This window comes from Dicentrarchus labrax, unplaced genomic scaffold (genome assembly GCF_905237075.1).
Source record: "Dicentrarchus labrax unplaced genomic scaffold, dlabrax2021, whole genome shotgun sequence".
NCBI lineage: Eukaryota > Metazoa > Chordata > Actinopteri > Moronidae > Dicentrarchus > Dicentrarchus labrax.
The window spans coordinates 22,618,701-22,638,884 of record NW_026136723.1 but is presented as its reverse complement, the minus strand read 5'-3'; the positions used below and the strand labels follow the sequence as shown (position 1 = coordinate 22,638,884).

At 40.3% G+C, this 20,184-nt stretch overlaps 1 protein-coding gene across 1 annotated transcript; it reads right to left on the bottom strand.

Annotated features, from left to right (window-relative positions):
* Positions 1–676: 676 nt before the first annotated feature.
* On the bottom strand, positions 677–18,009 carry tmem170b (transmembrane protein 170B). The gene is made up of 3 exons (XM_051391354.1): positions 17,558–18,009; positions 8,968–9,138; positions 677–4,859 (listed from the first exon to the last, which is right to left on the bottom strand). The coding sequence occupies exons 1-3, from the start codon at positions 17,733–17,735 to the stop codon at positions 4,729–4,731; spliced, it is 480 nt and encodes a 159-aa protein (XP_051247314.1). The 5' UTR covers positions 17,736–18,009; the 3' UTR covers positions 677–4,728.
* Between the last annotated feature and the right edge of the window lie 2,175 nt (positions 18,010–20,184).

Genomic DNA, 20,184 nt, shown 5'->3' with positions numbered 1-20,184 from the left:
GTTGTAAAAGGGCACAGTGTCTACTCTCAGATTATGACAAATTATTAATAATTAGGGATCATACATATTTAATAGCTCACAATAAAGAAAACAGCATAAGAAGTGATTTATATGAGCATTTCTTAAAATACATTTTTGATAGTTGTTGTCAAATAAATGTAGTGCAGCAAAAAGTAAAATATTTACCTTGAAATGAGGTGAAGAAATAACAAAGCAACATAAAATCAAAGTACAATATTTGAGTAAATGTATTTAACTTTTAACAAACGCTCTAGAGCTGTTATCAATCCTTTGAGCAGACAAACTTTAAATAAAGTCCTCACTTTAAAGGCCGATCGAGGTCGCCATAGTGACTTGAATCTGCACCACACAGCAGATTTTTCAGCCTTTTTAAAGACTTTCAACATTTATCTGAAAGAACTAAAATGACTCTGCTGAATGTGGATCTTGACTTTTTTTTTACAACTTTTAAATAGGGAGAACATTTTCCTGTCCTCAGCTAATGAAACATCTCCTCTTTCATCCCTAAAGAGGCAGCCAGAAACTGGAGGGAGAGTGACGGTAAACTACAAGGACACAGGAAGGAGGAAGACTGACGCAGCCAGCCAGAGTCTCACTGCCACAGGATGATATCGCAAAAATCTATGAAGGCAATAAAGACAGGAAACGGCACGGCTGAGCGTTTATACTGCAAAAGAGTTTTATTTCAACTGACTGTTGAGTATGTACAGGAGAACAATTTGTACATAAATAGGCAGTACTTATAAATATCAGCGGTTTTGCTGGTACAAAATTAAAAAAAGAACATATTGTACATTATCTACAGGTGCCACTTTGGGTTTTTGTACAACATTGTCTCTTGTTGGATTGTCCGTATAGTCCATTCACACGTTATCTGAGCTGCACTGCACATGCAATCGCAGCGGGTACACAGTATGTGTCCGGGGGGGGGATATGTGGCATTTGGACGACAGTGAACTGAGGTGGGGGCAGCTTCAGTTATGAGCCTATGAAAAGAGACAGGATTATTGAGCTGGGCGTCTCGCTGCAGTGCGACGGCCTTTTTCTTTAAAAGTCTAGAGGGGATTATTAGTTGCTGGGTGTCTCCTTAAAGATATTGCAGTACACACGCGCGGTCACACAGCTCACAGAACCTGGAGCGGGGAAAAACAACAATATTCGTCACAGGTGATCATGGCACTGGGTGTGAATCCTCCGAATGAGTGCGAGCAACTAAAAAATTACTATCCAGTGGTTAGTTAGTTCATGTCAGCTGTTGGTTGGCACTCCTGTTTGTACACTACGGCTATACACAGCTCAGGATGTACAGTAAGAGCACAGCTTTCAGTCCAGTCTTCCAGTTCTTGCTGTTTTTTTTCGTTGGCAGAAAAGTCGTTTCTAACACATCAAATAAAAAAGTTTTCCAACACGTTATGTAAGACATTGCTCAGTGAACTGCTCCTCTGAACACAGTGTCACTTACAATTAGGTCCTCACCCTTTCTGACGCTTTAGGGGTCCGCTAAAGAATGTGAACAACCTCCCCCTCTTCCCCACCTCCGCTAATGAAAGAAAATAAATTAACATCCTGTTATACTACTCACATGCACAACCGCAAAGATCGACACCAAACAACAACAACAACACTCACAACATGTCTCCTATGAACCGCACATACACACACAAACATGCAGAAACTGCCCCATGAACACAGAGATATCATTGCTATGACAGCAGGTGAGTCATCAGCAGCAACTCACATTTTGGTCCCTGAAATAGAGCTAAAACATTCAAACAGGTAGTATGGACGATGTGCAGAGTATTCAGTGGTTATGGTGGTTAACATAGCGCTGTATCACTTTCATCATTTTAAAATCCACAATCATCTTTCAGGCATTCAGGCTCCTGCTGCCACTTCATCTCTGTGCAATATCGCCCTCTTGTGTGCTGAGCTGGTACTGAAGGTGAGTTGTGTCAATTACATAACTCCTATAAATACACAGCGTTTACCTTTTAAGAGCTACGAAACCACACACACACACACTTTACACAAACATTAATTACTTTTTTTTGTCAAATTCATATCAATTGGGGTTTTTTTTTGTTCCTCCCAAATCTGGATACCCGAGCCAATGTGCAAATGTTTCTAAAAAAACGAATAAATCATGGCTGTGATATCAATTAAAAGAGACAAATGTGATAAATAAAGCTAGAATGCGAGTGATACTTTGGCATTACAACCTATCTCCTCTCACCCTGGATTTAGAGCTGTGCACAAGACAATCTGTTTCAATCCTGGGAGGATTTATGGGCCAACTGATGAGCATTAAACTCACATAAATCAGTGTATCTCTCTATTCTTTACTACTGTCTGCGATCAACACTGAGTCCAAGTAAATACAGTAGCTTCGAGCACATTTCCTCACAGACGATCTTCTACAGTTTGCGTCTGACATCACTGACTTCTGTGAATACTGGATCGGGTCACACCAGAGTAGTTTCATCGCACACTGTGCTAAAACAAGGCAGATTAATATCAGTGCAATATGCAAAGTTCAAACTTAAGGAACATGGGTCGATAAACAAAAACAAATAAATAAAAGGAGGGAGCCATAGAAAAATGGCCGTCTGAGCAGCAGAATGTGGCTGACCTTCTTCTCCGGGGAGAGATGGCGTTCCACTAGGGGGAATTAATGCTGTGCAGACGATGGTAATACAGAAAATCTGCACCAGGACTCACAGACACGGGATAGTTTGTCTGAAAATATGCCAGAGCTGACTCTCAAGCAGCAAAACAACCCTTTTTTTACAACCGATACATCTTTCCTTAAAACCTGAATACCACAGCTTGTCCAGGCCTTTCTCTGTCTGAGTTTCCTCTTCTCTTGCCGAGAGTTACATGAGAATATTGATACATAAATATGAAGCTGGTATGCAGTTAGCCTAGCTGAGCACAAAGCCTGGAACCAGGGGGAAACAGCTCGCCTGGCTCTGTCTCACTCACTGTGATTAACACATTATATTCAGTGGTGTAGTGGAGGGTAGAGTAAATAGAGTATAACCACTTATTTCCTAGGATGGCAAAGGCGTTAGATAGTTTTGTCCAATTTTCTTGACAGGATGGAGTAAAGGTTGGTAATATGTCACTCTAAATGTATAGTTATGTGTTTGTCTCACCCTATAGTGTAAATACTGGCAGTAGCAGTCGGATGACACCGGCTGTTTATTCTTGCTTCATGTGCCGCTTAAAAAAAAAAGAAATTTGCAGGCAAAGTTAAGAGTATACCCACTCCTCCAGGGACCACTGCACCACTGATTATATCTCATTTGTTTAACATCAAGTGTGAAAACGACACTGTTTTTACGAGGTTTTATGTGGCAGATTATTCTTTTCTTAACTGCTCTTCACTCCCTGAAGTAAGCGAGTACATAAACCGCCCTGTAAAAAATGTGCAAAATATCACTTTTAGATTAAACAAGATTCATAACGCAGTCCTGTCTCCTTTACCTTTAAATTACATTTTCTACCGACATAATAAGGAAATGTCGGCAAGGTGCAAAAATGTTGAACATATCAGTGAAATGTTCACTAACATATTTAATTAGTTTTGAGTCATCAGTGATCTCTAACCTCAACCTGAACTCTGGACTGTGTAATTTAAAATGTAATTTCTAGACAACAGGTCTTTATAATGTGTCAATGATTGAGCTTTAGAGCTGCTGGTAGGCAGATTTTGTGAGCGTCTGACGGAGCCAGGGCTAGCTGTTTCCCCCCGGTACCAGTCTTTATGCTAAGCTAAGCTAACTGTCTCCGTGTAGCGTCCCATAAAGACGTGAGTGACTTTTTCTCATCTAACTTTCAAGCAAGACATCACAAAATAAACATACTTCCCAGTGTGTCAAAATATTTCTTTAACTCCGATTGGAGTTTTCGTTGGCACTCGAAGAATCGATATTTCAAGCGTAGTGCTGATGCTGGTTTTCTCCTCCACGTCTGACTGATTTCACACCTCCAACATTTACAAAGTGCAAAATTCAAAGCTGCATCTTGCTCGTGAGTTGGACGGTGCAGCGTTTTCAACCATTTTAAGGAAAAGGAATGATCATGACAATCTGTATTTGAGCGCCGTGAAGCCCGAGGAGGTGAGGCTGATGTTTAACACTGAAGAAAAAATGGTGTTTTTGCTGATGAACACTGTTGGGTTGTCACTCCCTAAAACACCTCTCACTGCTCAAACTTTTGTTCTCACGCTGTGATCATCCAAAGGAGATCATCAGATCATCGTTACAGGGTTTTATTTTACCCTCCCTCCCCAACAAGTGCAACGGAAAGCCTTCAAGAGTCAGTGGCCACAAAGGCATCTGGATGTCCCAGAGAAGGCTGTTGGCACATATTAGTGATGTAACTCTGGAAACACCCGAAACATGGCTTTCAAGTCCAGAAAGCTGAGGATGGCGCCGTCACCGCCTGGTGCTGCTCTCCGGCACGAAGACGACCGGCCTGCATTGAGTTCCCTCCGAACTGCAGTGTGATTGTGGCAGTAACGGAGCAGAGACACTGGGGGGCGCTCTCTCCTGCCGACAGCCCCCCCCCCCAAAAAAAGGTCCAGAGCAACTTCTGCCTCCTCTCTACCATCTGCAAACCCGGCCACGGCGAGCACCTAAAAGTCTCTGGCTCGATTCCCCTCGCTCTCATCTCGGCGTCTCGTCCTCCGGCTCGTCGAGGGGCTCACAGAGTGGCCAGGACGCGTGAGAAGGATATGACGACGGAGAGGGTGGTCTGGCCTACGCCGAACACCAGAGCCTCCAGCGGTGCCATGTCCTTCCCAGCCACGCGGTACACCCCCGCCACCGCTGCGCCTAAGGGACAAAACAAACAAAAAAACACACACACACACACATCAGCAGCGGGTAAACAGATGGTGCAGGCGCACAAACACAGCCGTCTGTCACGGCCTGTCACGGCTATCACAGATTGTACATTCACAACGAGGAGCACGGAGGACAAACACATCCTTCTTCTTCTTCTTTCTCAGGAGACAGAAGTTGTGTTTGTTAAAAGATGGTGGCGCGTTGGTGTGTGGGGGGGACGTTATTCAACCACAAGCACCGTGTAGGGACGGGGCTTGATAAGGTTTGATTGAAACCAATAATCATCAATTCTAATCGGTCAGTTTATGGTTCAGTTCTCTTCCTGATTCTCTGCTGAAATCTGATTAAACCCGACACGACCCGCCGGGTTCAGGCCCAAAGCTGCAGGTCAGGCCCCGAACAAATTATATATATATGTAATATTTTATTAATAATGCATGCAACTGCAATTAATGAGTGAATTTGTTATTGATTAGTTTTAATAGTTTGCACTATATTATATGCACAATGTAGTTTACTTTTGTTTGATTGTTCATTTATTTTAAGCAGAAATTCGGGTCGAGCCCAAAAAAATCTGTGAGCCCTACCACGGTAGCAGTTTTGGTTCTGACCCGAATTTCTTAAAATAAATAAATAATCAAAGTAAAGTAATCAATCAAAGCTCTAATAACTGATCAGCTTTCTGTGTGGCCTGCACAGGTTTTAAGCTTCAATGCAACTGATTGATTATCTCTGATTCTGAACTCAGTGTAGAGTTATAGTAGTTTGAGCTTCTCCTTCTTGTTGCTTCCAGCAGACACATCGGACAAACACACATGCTGGCATTGATAAAAGCTCATAAGCTCGGTGGCGTTTGTGACGATTTGGAATCGGTTCTCATCTGGAATTCCCATCTCCAACAATGTGTTGACTCGATCTGCTTCCTACCATCATCCTCACAATGTGCTGTTTGGACCATCGTCATTAAAGATACGAAAACTTTATTGTCCACAATGCGGAAATTTGTCTTCAGCATCAAATCATTCATAAAAATACACACGTCTAAAAACTGCAGCAGAGCTCCACTCTCTACTGGATCCTACTTTCATTTAATACCTTAATAAAGCACTGGGGTCAAATAATTTCTTGTATATATTTCTATTAGCCATCAGTAGTCTCAGTCATCAGTAGCGACTCCCTGAAGGTAAAAGTCCAGACAGAGGAACTTTTTAATCCCAAAACAGAGTGAACTGATTTCAGTTCAGAAGCAAATTCAGGCCTAAATAAAGATAAAGTTGGATTTAAAGGCCCTGAAAACATATTTTCTCAATCAGCTTTATACTATGAGCAATGTGGTTTTACATAAACACACTATTTATTACCAATCTCTGAACAGTTTTGGTTATTTTGTCTGAGCTCCTTTCATTGGTTTAAAGTGGGCAGTTTGTCCACCAATCAGGATTCAGGGATATTTAAAGACACACTGACATAAAACGTAATATTGTACAAGTTATGATTCAGTGTTCCTGTGTTATCTTTTCAGTTATCTTTTGTTTTTTTGTCAAATATATGTCAGAAAAGATCTAACGTACTTTAAATTAATGCTTAAATGCTTAAAGTACGACAAACTATTAGCGTTTAATTTGTGTAATTTGTGTCAAAAATCACACATAACTCAAATCAAATCTGAACACAGAGAGATGATACTCGTATTTTTAGATACATCATTATCTGATGAATAAACGTCCAATAAATCTGCTTAGAAATCAGAAAAAAGACACTCGTTATGACTCTAGAAGGGTTAAGGTTATTAAAGTTATACAGTGATGGTTCCAGTTTGACTAAATGTAAACGAACAGAGGCCTAAAAAGAGGAAGTTCGAGTTGTAGCCCGCAGTTGTTTACATTTCCAAAAGAGCATCATTGTACTCTAGTTAATTTCCTCTCGATCTAATAACGCAGGTTGAGGCCAACACTTCTCTACCTACATGATCCGAAAGCTTTAAACTCTAAATATGATGATTATGAGTTTCTTTCTAACTGTTTCTGACCAAAAGAGTCCTTTTCTCCTCTAGTTGAAGGTATTTATGATTTGAAACCGACTGCTCTGGGGCTTTAAAGGCCGATGTTCTTCCTTCCTAACACTACATGACCTTTTCTTTACTTCTGCTCGGCTGGGATCGGTGCCTTCACTCCGTCCTGACACACTTTGACTTGAAGCCAGGTTGGTGTACACGCGGAAGGGGTCTGTGTGCTCCCAGTCAATAGTCTGCTCTCCCCCTGATTGCTTCACATTAATAATAAAGTGTCTTTCTATTTTGGGGGCCAGCTTGCATCTGTGATGATGGAGAGTGATTCATTCGGTGAGCCCTGAAGAGCTCCTGCCCTACGCTCGGGTAGATTGAGGTCTATTTACACACACTGTGATCGCACTCTGTTACAGTGAGTGGAAGCTAATGAAAGACAAAGCAAGGCCTCAATAATATCTGGTGCATCGGACAGACAGACTGTGAATGTGCAATGCATTCAGATAAACAAATATAAGAGGTGATAGAGACAGAAAGCAGCAATAAAGACAAATAAAGAATGATGGATACAGTATTGATTCCTTTGTGTCACAATTATTATAATTTTGGGACTTTTAATGCTCCATTAAATAAACTGTAATTAAAAACAAACCAAATGCACTGCTGCTGGTTTTATTTACACATTTAAAGATATTTGTCTGATTAAATGTTTGCTCATTATTAATCTTAATGATTTTACATGTAACTGTTTTAATTAGGAATCAGTTTTTTTTTAACTGATGTTGATGTTTGTTTTGTGCTTATTGTCTGTCTTCTATATTTTTTCATTCTTGTTTATATTGTTTATGTTTTTCTTGCTTAATGTAATCTGGGCATCGTTGAAAATGACAGTTTAAGGTTGAATGAATGAATGAATTAATATATAGCAAAGTACAGAAACATACCAGAATAATATTCATATTAATCATATTTATTTTCATGGATCATATATAGGAATCTTGGATTTGGATTATTGTAATCTGGGATTGGGATTTAGACAATTTAATTTAGGCTTTGTCCAACTTCTTCTCTTTAGAAAACATTTAATATCTGATAACTTTTTATTTATTTAATATTTTTTATATTGTTTATAAGGCTGCACAATTAATCACAATATTATTGAAATCACAATATGGACAAGTGCAATATGCAATCGCAGAAGCTGCCATCAAAGCAGCATTATAATGAAGTACTGTAGAGCTGCAGAGGTGCCCTGACCTACAAATCTTATTCTCCACATATAAAGACCCCAACAAAAGTCACATCATCAGGATTGACTTCCTACTAATCTTTAATCATATCTGGTTTTTTTTACCATACTGTGTAGTCTTAAGTTTCTATATCTCATTAAGTGAGATCAGGTGACAATGCAGGTAATATATTTTAAAAAGATGCAGCAAAGCGGCTAAAATACCGACATTTTTAGTCCCTAGTTTGGTCCATTAACGCTGCATCCTACAGTTCCCAAAATGCAACTTGATAGCACGTCTTTATCAGACTCTCTGTGTCTGACAAATGCTCAGAAATCTACTGCAGAGTGTGTAAAACAACAGTTTATACTGTGACTGATTGGTGCATAAAGTATTAACATAATTAATAGTTAACGGCTTCATTAAATAATGGAAGTGTTTGCTTGTTAAATTACCACAAACTATTTTTTCAGGGCCTCCGAGAGTCTGGGGTAGCTGCCCACTTTAGTCCAATTTTGAAATCCAGCCTTGCAGGTTACTGAACATTTCATACTTAATGTGATGTCCTGTCTTGCTTCAAAGGCCAAATATATAATCAATACATCCATTATTACTGTTATTTCTCTTGTATGTCTTTATAAACGCACCAGCAGTCAGCCTTAAAATGTCACATTTTCTGAATCGAGGTTTTAAATCGAGTCGATAACAACATGACGCAGTTGAAGCTTCCTGTGTCACATAAACAAAACAGGGAAGGCAAACAAGAAAACAATCTTCCTCTCCCTGTCACCTCCCGTCTTCCTCCTGCTGAACGCCGTCAAGCTCAGAGTGAAACAAGAAGTGGAGGAACTGGACGACTTACTGGTGATGACGCCTCCGGAGAGGGAGGCCAGGAAACCCACGCTGACCAGCACCAGGGTGATGAGGCGGCCCCTCTTGTGGCGCTGCAGCATGACCAACATGAGCAGCCCCACCGCCCCGTGGACAAAGAGCGAGGAGAAGAGACACCACAGGAACACCCAGTACCACATCTCTGACAGAGGGGGGGAGGAAGGGGGGAGACAAAACACAAAACAGGCAGGATGTTTGATCAGATACAGCCGGAAAACACGCAAATATATTCAATTTAATTCAGCTTACGTTGATCCATCAGAGCAATATGTTTACTTTAAAGGACCAGCGTGAAGGGTTAAGTGCCGATTGGAGCTAACTGAACACTGCTCGCGTCTGTATTTGACGACCTGGGAATGAGGATGGGCTGTGGGAAGTGTGCAGGAGAAAAGACGGTGGCCTGGTAATTTGGTTTGTTCGTTCTGGGCTACTGTAGAAACATGGCGGACTCCATGGAAGGCAGTAGATAAAAAGGTCTCATTTTAAGGAAATGAAAACATAATGATTCCTACATTCAGGTGATTATACACTAATGAAAACATACCTATGAATAGATCCTCCTAAATGTTACAGACTGGACCTTTAATAAATGCTGCAGTGATTATTAAAATAACAGTGGTTACTGAGTATTTACATGTTATGCTACTTTATTTGTTGCTACTTTTTGCTGTTTAGTTTCTTAAATAGGGGGTTCCTCTTTTTAAGAAAACATTTTCCAGGACTTCTTTCCAGGATGGCACCATCTCACAATGATTTTCCTGCAGCATAAATAACAGATCAAATCTTTTTTTTCAATAAGCTCATTTAAAGAAAAGGTAGAAAGTATAACAATCATAAACCGTAACAGCAAATAAATTTGATCATTAATCGGCTTTATCCGTGTGGATGTGACCGTCAGCAGCATTTCTAAAATAGACTTGATGACAGAGGTTTGCTGCTCTTACTGTAATCTGTTTATGGTAATACAAAGACAGACTGCAGTATCTGCGTATTTGGGGTCATAGGTCAAATAATTGGTCAGGATTTTTAGGCCTAAGCCTTAGAGAATACATACTTAATGAGCACATAACTGCTGTTCTACATAAAACGCATTTGGCTGATCAGTCAAAACACTTACTTGCAGTTTGCCTTTGTAGGGCAGCATACGAGGGACTAAAAGTCAGGATATCTTGGCCTCTGCTGCTCCTATTTAGACCTTTCTTTATTTAATCTGTCCCTCAAGTTGATGTTAAGAGCAATCTTAAATCAAAATGATAAATAAATAAATATTGCTCCATTCATAGGTAAAAGAGATTCAGATTCACAGATTTCGTGAGCGTACTGCAGCTACAGATCAGGATGCACAGATCAGGATGCACAGATACGTCTGCGAGGGAAGATTTCAATCTACAGCCGCCACCATCAACAGTCGGGGCTCATCAAGGAGGCAGCCAACCACAGTAATGGACCTGAGACGAGATGCGTCAAACCGCCCGCCCGCGAGAGAGAGATTTCAGACGAGCTGGTGAGCGAACAAAAGCTCGCAGTTGCTTTTTGGACTTCAGCTGGACTGGACATAAATCAGTAATCATAGTTTTCCACTGCTCGCTCAGTCGCTCTGTTCAACTCCCAGACTGACAACAATAACTACACACTGAGCTCCACCACACACAACGGTGACGAGAGAAAAAAACAAATCAGGCGTCCCAACAGGGCCCAAAGTTTATTAATTGATTTCATAAGACAAAATAAACATCTTTATAGAAAAATCAGAGAGGAAAAACTGTTTAAAATCTCTCTCTTCCTCATCCCTCTTTCGTTCTTTCTTTCCGTCTAACACACAGGCTTTACATAAAGAGCCTCTGGCCTTCATCACACTTCACCAGCAGCGAGGGGGCCTTGCTTTGAACCACTGGCACCGTGGGAGCGAGGAGACGCCAGCTGGCCGTGAGATTATTCAAGAAGAAAAGAGATCGACTGAGGAAGAGGGCGCCCGGCGTGGATACGAATGACCACTCCAGAGAGCAGGAATGTTGTATAAAAAGGATGTAAACAGGAAATGTGACATTGTTGTGTGGTGTAAACATCTGAAGACTCACATCTTTACATCTAACCTAGTTGTTCCTCACTCGACTGAGCGCCTACGTCTGCTTATTGATCCGGCGATCAGCCAGCCAGCCGGGCAGAGAGAGACGTGACAGCACAGTAACACAACAGCTCTTTGTCCTTGCACACAGTTAGATCACGCTGTCACTCTACAACCATCACCGCCCCGTGTAGCGAGAGAGGAGGGAATGATGGAGAGTGGGGGGAGAGTCACAGAGGCTTTCCATTCTGTTAATCACGCTTCCTCCCCAGTCCTCGCTTCTCCGTCCTCCAGCCTGTGACCCGGAAATCGATGGAGGTCGGCCATTATTAAGGGCGTCCCAATAGTTTAAGTGAGTCTCAGAGAAGGCGAGGAAGGAGGAGGCTCCCAGGGGAACTTATCAAATCATTCAGAACTTAATTACAAGCTCGGGGGTTTCTGACGGCTAAGATATCTGACACTTCTCCTGCAGAGCTGTCAACCAACTGCTGGCAAAATGGCGGCAAAGCAGCGTTGTAGCGGTTCGGCTCGGTATGTTTTTGGTACGGCAGGAAGTGTTACCACTAGCCAGACATGTGTCGCACACAATTGCCTTTTTTTCCCATCATCATCACAGATAAACAGATTTGGAAACATAGAAATCTCATTGGTCGCTGCTGAATACCGTCTGTGCGGTCGCCATAGTGAGGAGGTGAAGAACCGCAAGTTATTGACTGTAACTCGCTTAATTCTGAACCCGATTTTCATTAAATTAATTGATTCAGTTATCTAATCAGCTCTACGCCACAATATTAACCTTCTGAATAGACATAACTTGACACTGGGACATGCAGGCTACGATCTTCTTTTGTCAGTTTCTTTATAAATCTAAAACCAAATATCTATTTTATTATTATTAAGCCAAATGTGAAATTGGTCTACATGATAAATTCAACAGGTGATTAAATCCAGTCCCCAGTCACTGAATTAATTCCATCAAGTAACCAGTATCAGGTCCAATCTCTCACGTTTATAACAAACCAAATTTAATGAAAATCGGTCCAGAATTAAGCGAGTTACAGTTGGTTTTGTTGTAAAGTTTGAATCTCTCAGTACTGTTAAGTAGCAGATCTCGACCTCTCCAATAAAGGGCGGCCGCGCAGTCCACAAGACACACGGAAGAGAGGTGAGCTCCATTAGGATCCCTCATCGATTGCAAGGGGGAACGGGCATCTGGCGGCCAATTTAAGCCGGGACGGATTAACACCACGCTCAACATAGGAGCACAGAGGGCCACAGGAGGACACGTCCCACTAACCCCACCTCGGTCCCCTGAACGCCACACGGCATCAGCACCAGTGGTGGAAAGTTACTACTCAAGTACTTAAGTGCAATGAGGTACTTCTTGACTGGAGTATTTCCATTTTATGATACTTCTACTCCATTACATTGACAGCTGAAGCTACTACCTCGTAAAAGATTTCCTCAAAAAATACATATGATAAACTATTCAATTGTTAGCAGCTGCACCAAAGAGACTCAAATAGTTTTGATAAATTACTGTTTGAGGCTCAAAAAGGTCCCATTAGCCAATATTTTACAATAAGAAACTTCTTTTCTATCATTGAGTAAACTGACATATTTAAACGGATATTTCATATTACGTTCAATGAATAATAAAAACAGTAGAGAACAGCTGATAAACTGTACAATGAACACAAAGAGTGAACACAATAACTGCAGGAAGTTTGTGTAAAACTGGTCATTTGGATGAATTTTGAGCAGATCATTTCCTGTAAATGTTGCATCAGAGATGAGTTTTTCTGATATTTTTAGGGACCGTTTTATACAACTCTCTGTCTGTATGTATGTATGTATATGTGTTTATTTATTTTTAGCAATCATACATATTTTAGAGGCTTTTATTTTTGACAAATCCAGTGTTTCCTTCTCATTGTTCATTTTGGTTTTTAGAGAGTGAAGGTTCTGTGAATATCATAAATAATAATCTAAAAACAACAATTTCATTTAGTTTTCTTCACAGAAATGAACTAAATGCTGAGATATAAGCCTACTATGTGTGTATTTTAAAAGTTTTCTTACACCCCTTAAAATTAAGTAAGCCTGTGAAGCTTTGGCGACCCCTAGTGGCCACCAACACCAGCTGAGAACCAAATGTCAGTAAAATCTGTCTTTTTGGGGATAAATCGGTGACAGTCACCTAACATTCACACACGTTGTTTAAAAAGAGATTCCTGTTGCACTACTTGATGAATTACAAGCCTGAAGTGATGTGATCAAGATTTAAACGAACAGCTAGAGAGAGAAAACGGGCTACGGTGAAACACACGGCTCATTATTTACTCTCCGGCCTGATGGAAATTACTCTTGGCAGCTCATTTTTTTCCAGTTTAACAGACGTTGGAAGCTGAGTCGAACATTTAATTTCAGGGGACGGCGGCGCAGGTGGTCACAGCTGAGAGACGACACCTATTGAGGGCGAGTTGAATCGAGCACCTTGTCATGTTCGGAGATATATGAGCGACCCACGACAGCATTAACTTCTGCTAATCCACACAACGTACAGGCCGGAGGTCTTTGTCAGCAGGGCAGCTTTTTTAGAGCTCGCCTGTCAACGGTGGAGCTTTTTGATAAGAGGTCAGAGTTTCTGCAGGAGCTCGCAGGTCGCTGCAGAGCGTGAACACAAGTCCAAAGTGGGTGAGACTGCAGGAGCTCTGCAGGGGTGTTGATGGATTCGTCCCCATAGGGAGGCAGAGAGAGGTGGGATACGGTCGGCTGGTAGCGATAAAGCTGGTGTTGATTTTGTCCCGAATGCGGCACTGTGACTGTGACTTCTTAAGAGTCCAACTTTTTTACTTATTCTTCCATTCCTCTGTGGTTTATGTGTTATATTTTACCGTTTTATCCCTTTTTTATTCTCTGTGTTTGACTTTATTTAATTGAGGAGCTGATTTGTTTCTGTGACGTAAGAAAAAAGCAGTTTTCTGGACGATTCTGTCAGACCTACATTCGCTCTCACCCCAGTTTTCAAAAAAATAAATAAATAAAAGGAGACGCTGTCAACACAACAATAACATATTATCACCTTATAAAACAGTGGTGTTTGTGTTGGCAGCTTCCTCTTTACACCTCCAGCAGACACAGAGCAACAGCAGCCTTTATTTAGAGCCGTGTTTGTGTCCAGAGGGTGAATTTAAACTCTAATATTCACCGTTTTTTTTTTTTTTTTTTAAGATGTTTTTTCTGGTCTCGACCAACTCCTGAGATAAACATCCCTCCAGCTGCTAAATGCTCCACTGTGTTCATCGGATAATCAATAACTTTGTCTGTCTGCTGTTGGCCAGTTTTTGCGTCCGGGCAGGTTTATTAAAACGTTTTTGCTGAAAAGAAACCAAAACAATGCGCTAAAAGACACTAAAATTCTTCATAAAGTTCAGAGTCAGGTGATAATCTGTGATTTGGATGAATGAGGGGCAGATTATTTCCTCTGAATATTGATCACATGTGAGTGTTTCTGATAATTTTAGGGAATGTTTAATACAATTCTCTGTCTGTATTATATATTTATTTATCCTAGATGCTTAACTTGCTTCTTTTTTGACAAATTAATTGTTTCTACTCATTGTTCTATCAGCTCTTTGGTTGTTTTAACTATTAACGGAGGTCGAGGCTGATGATCGGACAGTGAAGGCTCTGTGAATATATCCTGTGTTCAGGTCTTTAAAGTTTTCATCTTAAATAACAATCTGAACTTTAAAAATAACCATTTCAGTCAGTTTTCTATATCTGATTTAGAAACGTTTTCATTATAGTATAATAGGATAAACAAAAACAACGTAACTCCGTTCAGCAGCACCTTTTCACCGGGATCAAAGCATCGGGTGATTGTTGCAGCACGGACCTTTTTATTGTAACACCAGGAGTCTCTAACTGTGCTAGCTGCTGCCACTAGCAGTCCTATTAGCTGACTTGTACCCGGACAGGGAGCTCGACATGGGGGGACCCAGCGGCTCCGACCAGGACTCTGACTCTGGGGATGAAGACACTGTGAGGAACATAACGGAGGAAGAGGAGCATCGTATCGGTATAAAAGTTTGTTTTAGTGAAGTTTAAAGTAGTTTATTCCGTGTTTTGAGACTTATGTGATCTTAAACTGTGTTGAAATTAACTAGTAAATGTTATTCTATGTGTAGTCTTGGCTGTTAAAATACATATATTTAAATAATTAAATCAAAATCATAAATATTATATATAGTATATCACAAAGGTGCAACGACTAGTCAACTATTAGCTTTATCTAACGACTATAAGTCGAGTATGACGGTCTTTATTCGCGGCAACCCAACTGCTGTGGATATTTTTAAAACTTTCTTACACGCCTTAAAATCAATAAGGGCTCGCGACCCCGTCAGGCAGCTGTGGCAGCCCTTAATGTGGGTCCCGACCCCCAGGTTGGGAACCACTGATCTAGATAAATGTGACAGATAACTATTATAGATGTTTAATCATACGATTCAGTAGCTAACTGTTTCTGTATGTCACCAAATGTTCACATGAGAGCCCGGAGAGTAAATTAAAGCTGAACATTAGACGTAATGAGGAAATAAGATATCTGATAAATCAACAAACAACTCTGGATGAGATATAAAGTATTGATTACGGTCATTTAAATGATAAGGAAACACATCTATAGGGACAGTATCTGCTTCTAGGGAGTAGTTCACAGTGAAATATCCTCTGAAAAGATGCACATTAATGCTTTAATTCACCTGATCTGTGTTAAAAATAATTTTGAAAACCTTTGAAACATAAAACCAAAACTCTACATTAATTTAATCTCATTATATTTATCATCTTTAAAGCTTATAGAAACATAAAGCTTCTTCTTACGCACTCATATTTGCCAAAACATCGACTCTTCCTTTTTTTTTTTTTTGCTGAAGTGAAACTGCTGCGAGCACACAAATCATAAACAGGAAATTCATTTGTTTAAGCAACTCCCCCCCCCCACACACACACACACCAGCCCCCTGGGGGACTCAAAGAAAGGGCAAAAGAGAGGTTGGACGTATCTTAAAAGTTTACATCTGCTTCTGGAGTGCATTGGGCTTGTTGTTCATGGCTCACAGTCGCTCTCTCCCTCAACCCCACTGACCTTATCTCATGTCTCAGGAGGTCATTTTTCACCTGGTTGGTGAACTGTGGGGGGGGGCAGGGAGGGCAGGTGGGTGGGATCGGGTGGCAGTTTTCATGCACCCTGCTCAGTAAACTCCGGGGGCCTCAGCTCCTCACAGCTTTCTACTCGCTGCTTCCGCAAAAGAAAAAAAAAACAACTTCTACATTGCACTGCTGCAGCTTCCTGCTGAGTCAGCATCATTAACTTCTTCTTCTTCTTTTTCTTTTCGCGTTCTCGCTTCATGTGTTTCTCAGCAAAGGATGTCAGCGTTTCATAAAGCGGGTGTATGCGTCAACTCAAGTTATGACCACACGTCCGCCTTTTGCTTCACTGTCACACAGCAGGAAGGAAGAATCTATAATCTTTATATGACAGTGCAGCCCTGTTGTTAACATAAATATATATAAATATCTAATTAAATGTATATTATTGTATAAATATGCATATGAATAAACATATATCTGCATATTTGCATCAAGTTCTTGCTGAGGAAGTTCTGCCTGCCTGCACAGGAAAAGATAAAATACCCACACATTACTTTTCTTGTTCCTACATTATTATTATTTTGTAATTTCCTGCTGCTGAGAACTTGAGAACATTAATAATAAAGACACAATAAATCATCAATATTAAATAAAATAACAGGTGTACAGAAAACATCTTAATACACTCTAACCTGCATCAGTAACTGCCCCTTCAGCTATCTGCCCCTCAGGATACTCCAGCCACATAATACCCACACATTAAAGGCTGCCATCGCCTCCCATTCAAAAGTGCATAAAGAAAATCGTGTATTTAAGCTCAATCCTCAATATCTCCCTAACCCAGACAGACACACTGCCCCAAGTTGAGGATGCTGCCACTAATTACCCCCCCCTCCTCCTCCTTCATTACTGGACCGCAGGACAAAGGGAGGAGGGGAAGGGAGGAGAGGATGGAAGGAGGAGTGGGGGGGGGTAACACTTAATTTACTACACAGTTAAGACGCATTCACGCAGCAGAAAGATTAATTAGCCGCATGTTGTGATTATTTTCATATCATCCACTGACTCCGCACACATGGACAGAGGAGTGGCATTTTTATTGTGCACCCCCCCCGGCCGGCATTCACTACAAACTGCACCCCCTTTTTTATTATAACCCCCCCCCAATACACACACACACACACACACACACACACCTTTTTTACTGACTAAAGTAAAGAAGAGAAAATATCACACATGTAGGTTTATTCTTATGAATAAAATAATAAAATAAAATGGCAGCAACTATCCAGTGCATGCCTTCCTGATGCTAAATGCATGAGTTAATTCCGCATACCTGTGAAGTGCTGCAGCGTCGTGCCTTGCACCCAAAGGCTGAGCACTTGCTGCACCGACAGATTAACGGAATAATCCCGGTTCGTTGTCATGTCTCCGCCGCTGCCGCCGCCGCCGCCGCCGCCCGGGTTCGCACCCCTCTTTATCGAATAGCTGTACTTGGCTTTAGACGAAGGCATGGAGGAGACCGGGGTGGCATGGGGGATGTGAGGCGGCTCTCCCCGGCGCGGCTCGCCTCTACCGGTGCCTCTGCTTCGGCTTGACGTCCGTCTCCGCTCCGGGAAGGGAAGGGCCGCTGGCTGGACGGTGCATCCTCGGTGGTGTCGGTGGCGGCTGTGTGGAGGCCATGATGGGGATGGCAGCGGGGGAGCGCAGGCAGGCAGACGCACGGTCGGCTCGTCCTACATCGGCTGGCCCTGCTACATAACCCTTAAAGGGCCAGAGCCTGCTTTATGGAGGGGGGGTAGGAGGGTAGCAGGGTAGGAGGGTAGCAGGGGGGGTTACAGCTGACACATCCCGGGATACTGACGTAGCTTGATGAATGAGGAACAAAAGAGAGGACAGGCATTATGTCTTTATATATGTATATCTTTATATGTCTTTATATATCTTTATATGTCTTTATATATCTATATATCTTTATATGTCTTTATATGTCTTTATATATCTTTATATATCTTTATATGTCTTTATATGTCTTTATATATCTTTATATGTCTTTATATATCTATATATCTTTATATGTCTTTATATATGTATATCTTTATATATCTTTATATGTCTTTATATATCTTTATATGTCTTTATATGTCTTTATATATCTTTATATGTCTTTATATATCTATATATCTTTATATGTCTTTATATATGTATATCTTTATATATCTATATATCTTTATATGTCTTTATATATCTTTATATGTCTTTATATGTCTTTATGTGTCTTTATATATCTATATATCTTTATATGTCTTTATATATCTTTATATGTCTTTATATGTCTTTATATATCTATATATCTTTATATGTTTTTATATATCTGTATATATGTATGTATCTTTATCTATATATAAATGTATATATATATATATCTTTATATGTCTTTATATATCTATATTTCTTTATATAACTATATATATATCTTTATATATCTAAATATCTATGTATATCTTTATCTGTATATATCTAGGCCTATGTATATCTGTATATATCTTTATCTATATATATCCTTATATCTATCTGTAGCTCCAGTAATATGGCACAACATTACTGCTGATGGCATTTCCATTTTGACAAAAAAAAAAAGTAAAACATTATTAATAGTTAATGGTTGACTCTCCCCTAAATATTAGGCTATTACTAAGAATTATTATTTATAATCATATAGATGTTATCCTATAAACTCCATTGATGACAAATGTGCTCTTTCTGTAATAATATGGTTTAAACTAACATTTGTGATCCAGCAGTCAACACTATATCATTAATTTGCTCCTTATAGATTTAACATTTATAATATGAAATTACTTTTGAACAAAACATCTGAACATTGTATATTTACTTTCACATTTGAAAACATATATGTATTTGTGTTTTAAGTATTTCCTTTTTTAATTTTCTTTCTCTTATAAAATAAAATAATATCTAAACACTTGTTGTAAACAGAACGTATCGTATTGTCTACAAAGGTTTTTCAATAATGTATAATAATCAATAATCACGGCACACTGTGATCGATATGATCGATCTATATAAATCTATAAATCAAACACTAATTAACTCTTTGATTGTGAACAGCTAAACAAAATAACACGTTTCACAAATGCGGAAGTGTTTCATTTCATCGTTTTACCGCCAACTTTCAGCCGTTGACTGGCAGCCAAACAACGCGGTTGCTAAGCGACAGGCAAGAACCGTTATGTGCGCAGGTGGCACGAGCTCTTCCAACGGCCACAGACCAATCAGAACTGAGTGATATAAACATAAATAAATATTATTTATTGATTGATTTGTTATTTTAAAAAAAAAACAATCAAGTGACGTCGTGCCAACGACTCATAAATAAATAAATATTTAAACATCGACGTACGTCTGATACACGTATGTGTCCGTGCCAGCTACTACCGGGGCGTTGCCCATGACGACGGGTGGATGCAGGAGCTCTCCGTGGTGCTGATTGGCTCCTGCCACGTCACCCCAAAACGCCTGATATAATAATAAATAATATGGTGGGATGGATGTGAGCAAGGCACAAAGGGGAGAGCAGAAGAAATGACTTATCAGAGGTTTAAACTGAAGCAGAATTCATCTAAATGTTGAAATGAATCCAAACTTTTTTTTTTACAACAAGGTGGAAAATAAACCTCAGAGCACACAGAGGGGGAATTGCTCTGTCAGCCCCAGAAGGATTAGGACCGAATCTGAGAACACATGAAAGCTATTTTAAATAGTGTGAAGCTTTACACTCGTCTAACATCTTTCTCTCTCTCTCTCTCGGCTGTGAGTGTCAGGAAAGAAAAAAGAAAGGCAACCTGAGAGTTACGTAGACACTGAATGTTCTGGTACATTCCTCTGTGGAGTTCGGTATTTTAAGAAGTGTCCCAGTTCAGAGGTATGAGGGTGAGGAAA

What these genes read in the sequence shown, in the direction of transcription:
- tmem170b (XM_051391354.1), bottom strand. Translation starts at nt 17,735, where the DNA reads ATGCCTTCGTCTAAAGCCAAGTACAGCTATTCGATAAAGAGGGGTGCG. An exon ending in GACGCTGCAGCACTTCACAG is followed by an intron (nt 9,139 to 17,557) that starts GTATGCGGAATT and finishes CCCCTCTGTCAG; the next exon opens with AGATGTGGTACTGGGTGTTC. An exon ending in CTCCGGAGGCGTCATCACCA is followed by an intron (nt 4,860 to 8,967) that starts GTAAGTCGTCCA and finishes TTTGTCCCTTAG; the next exon opens with GCGCAGCGGTGGCGGGGGTG.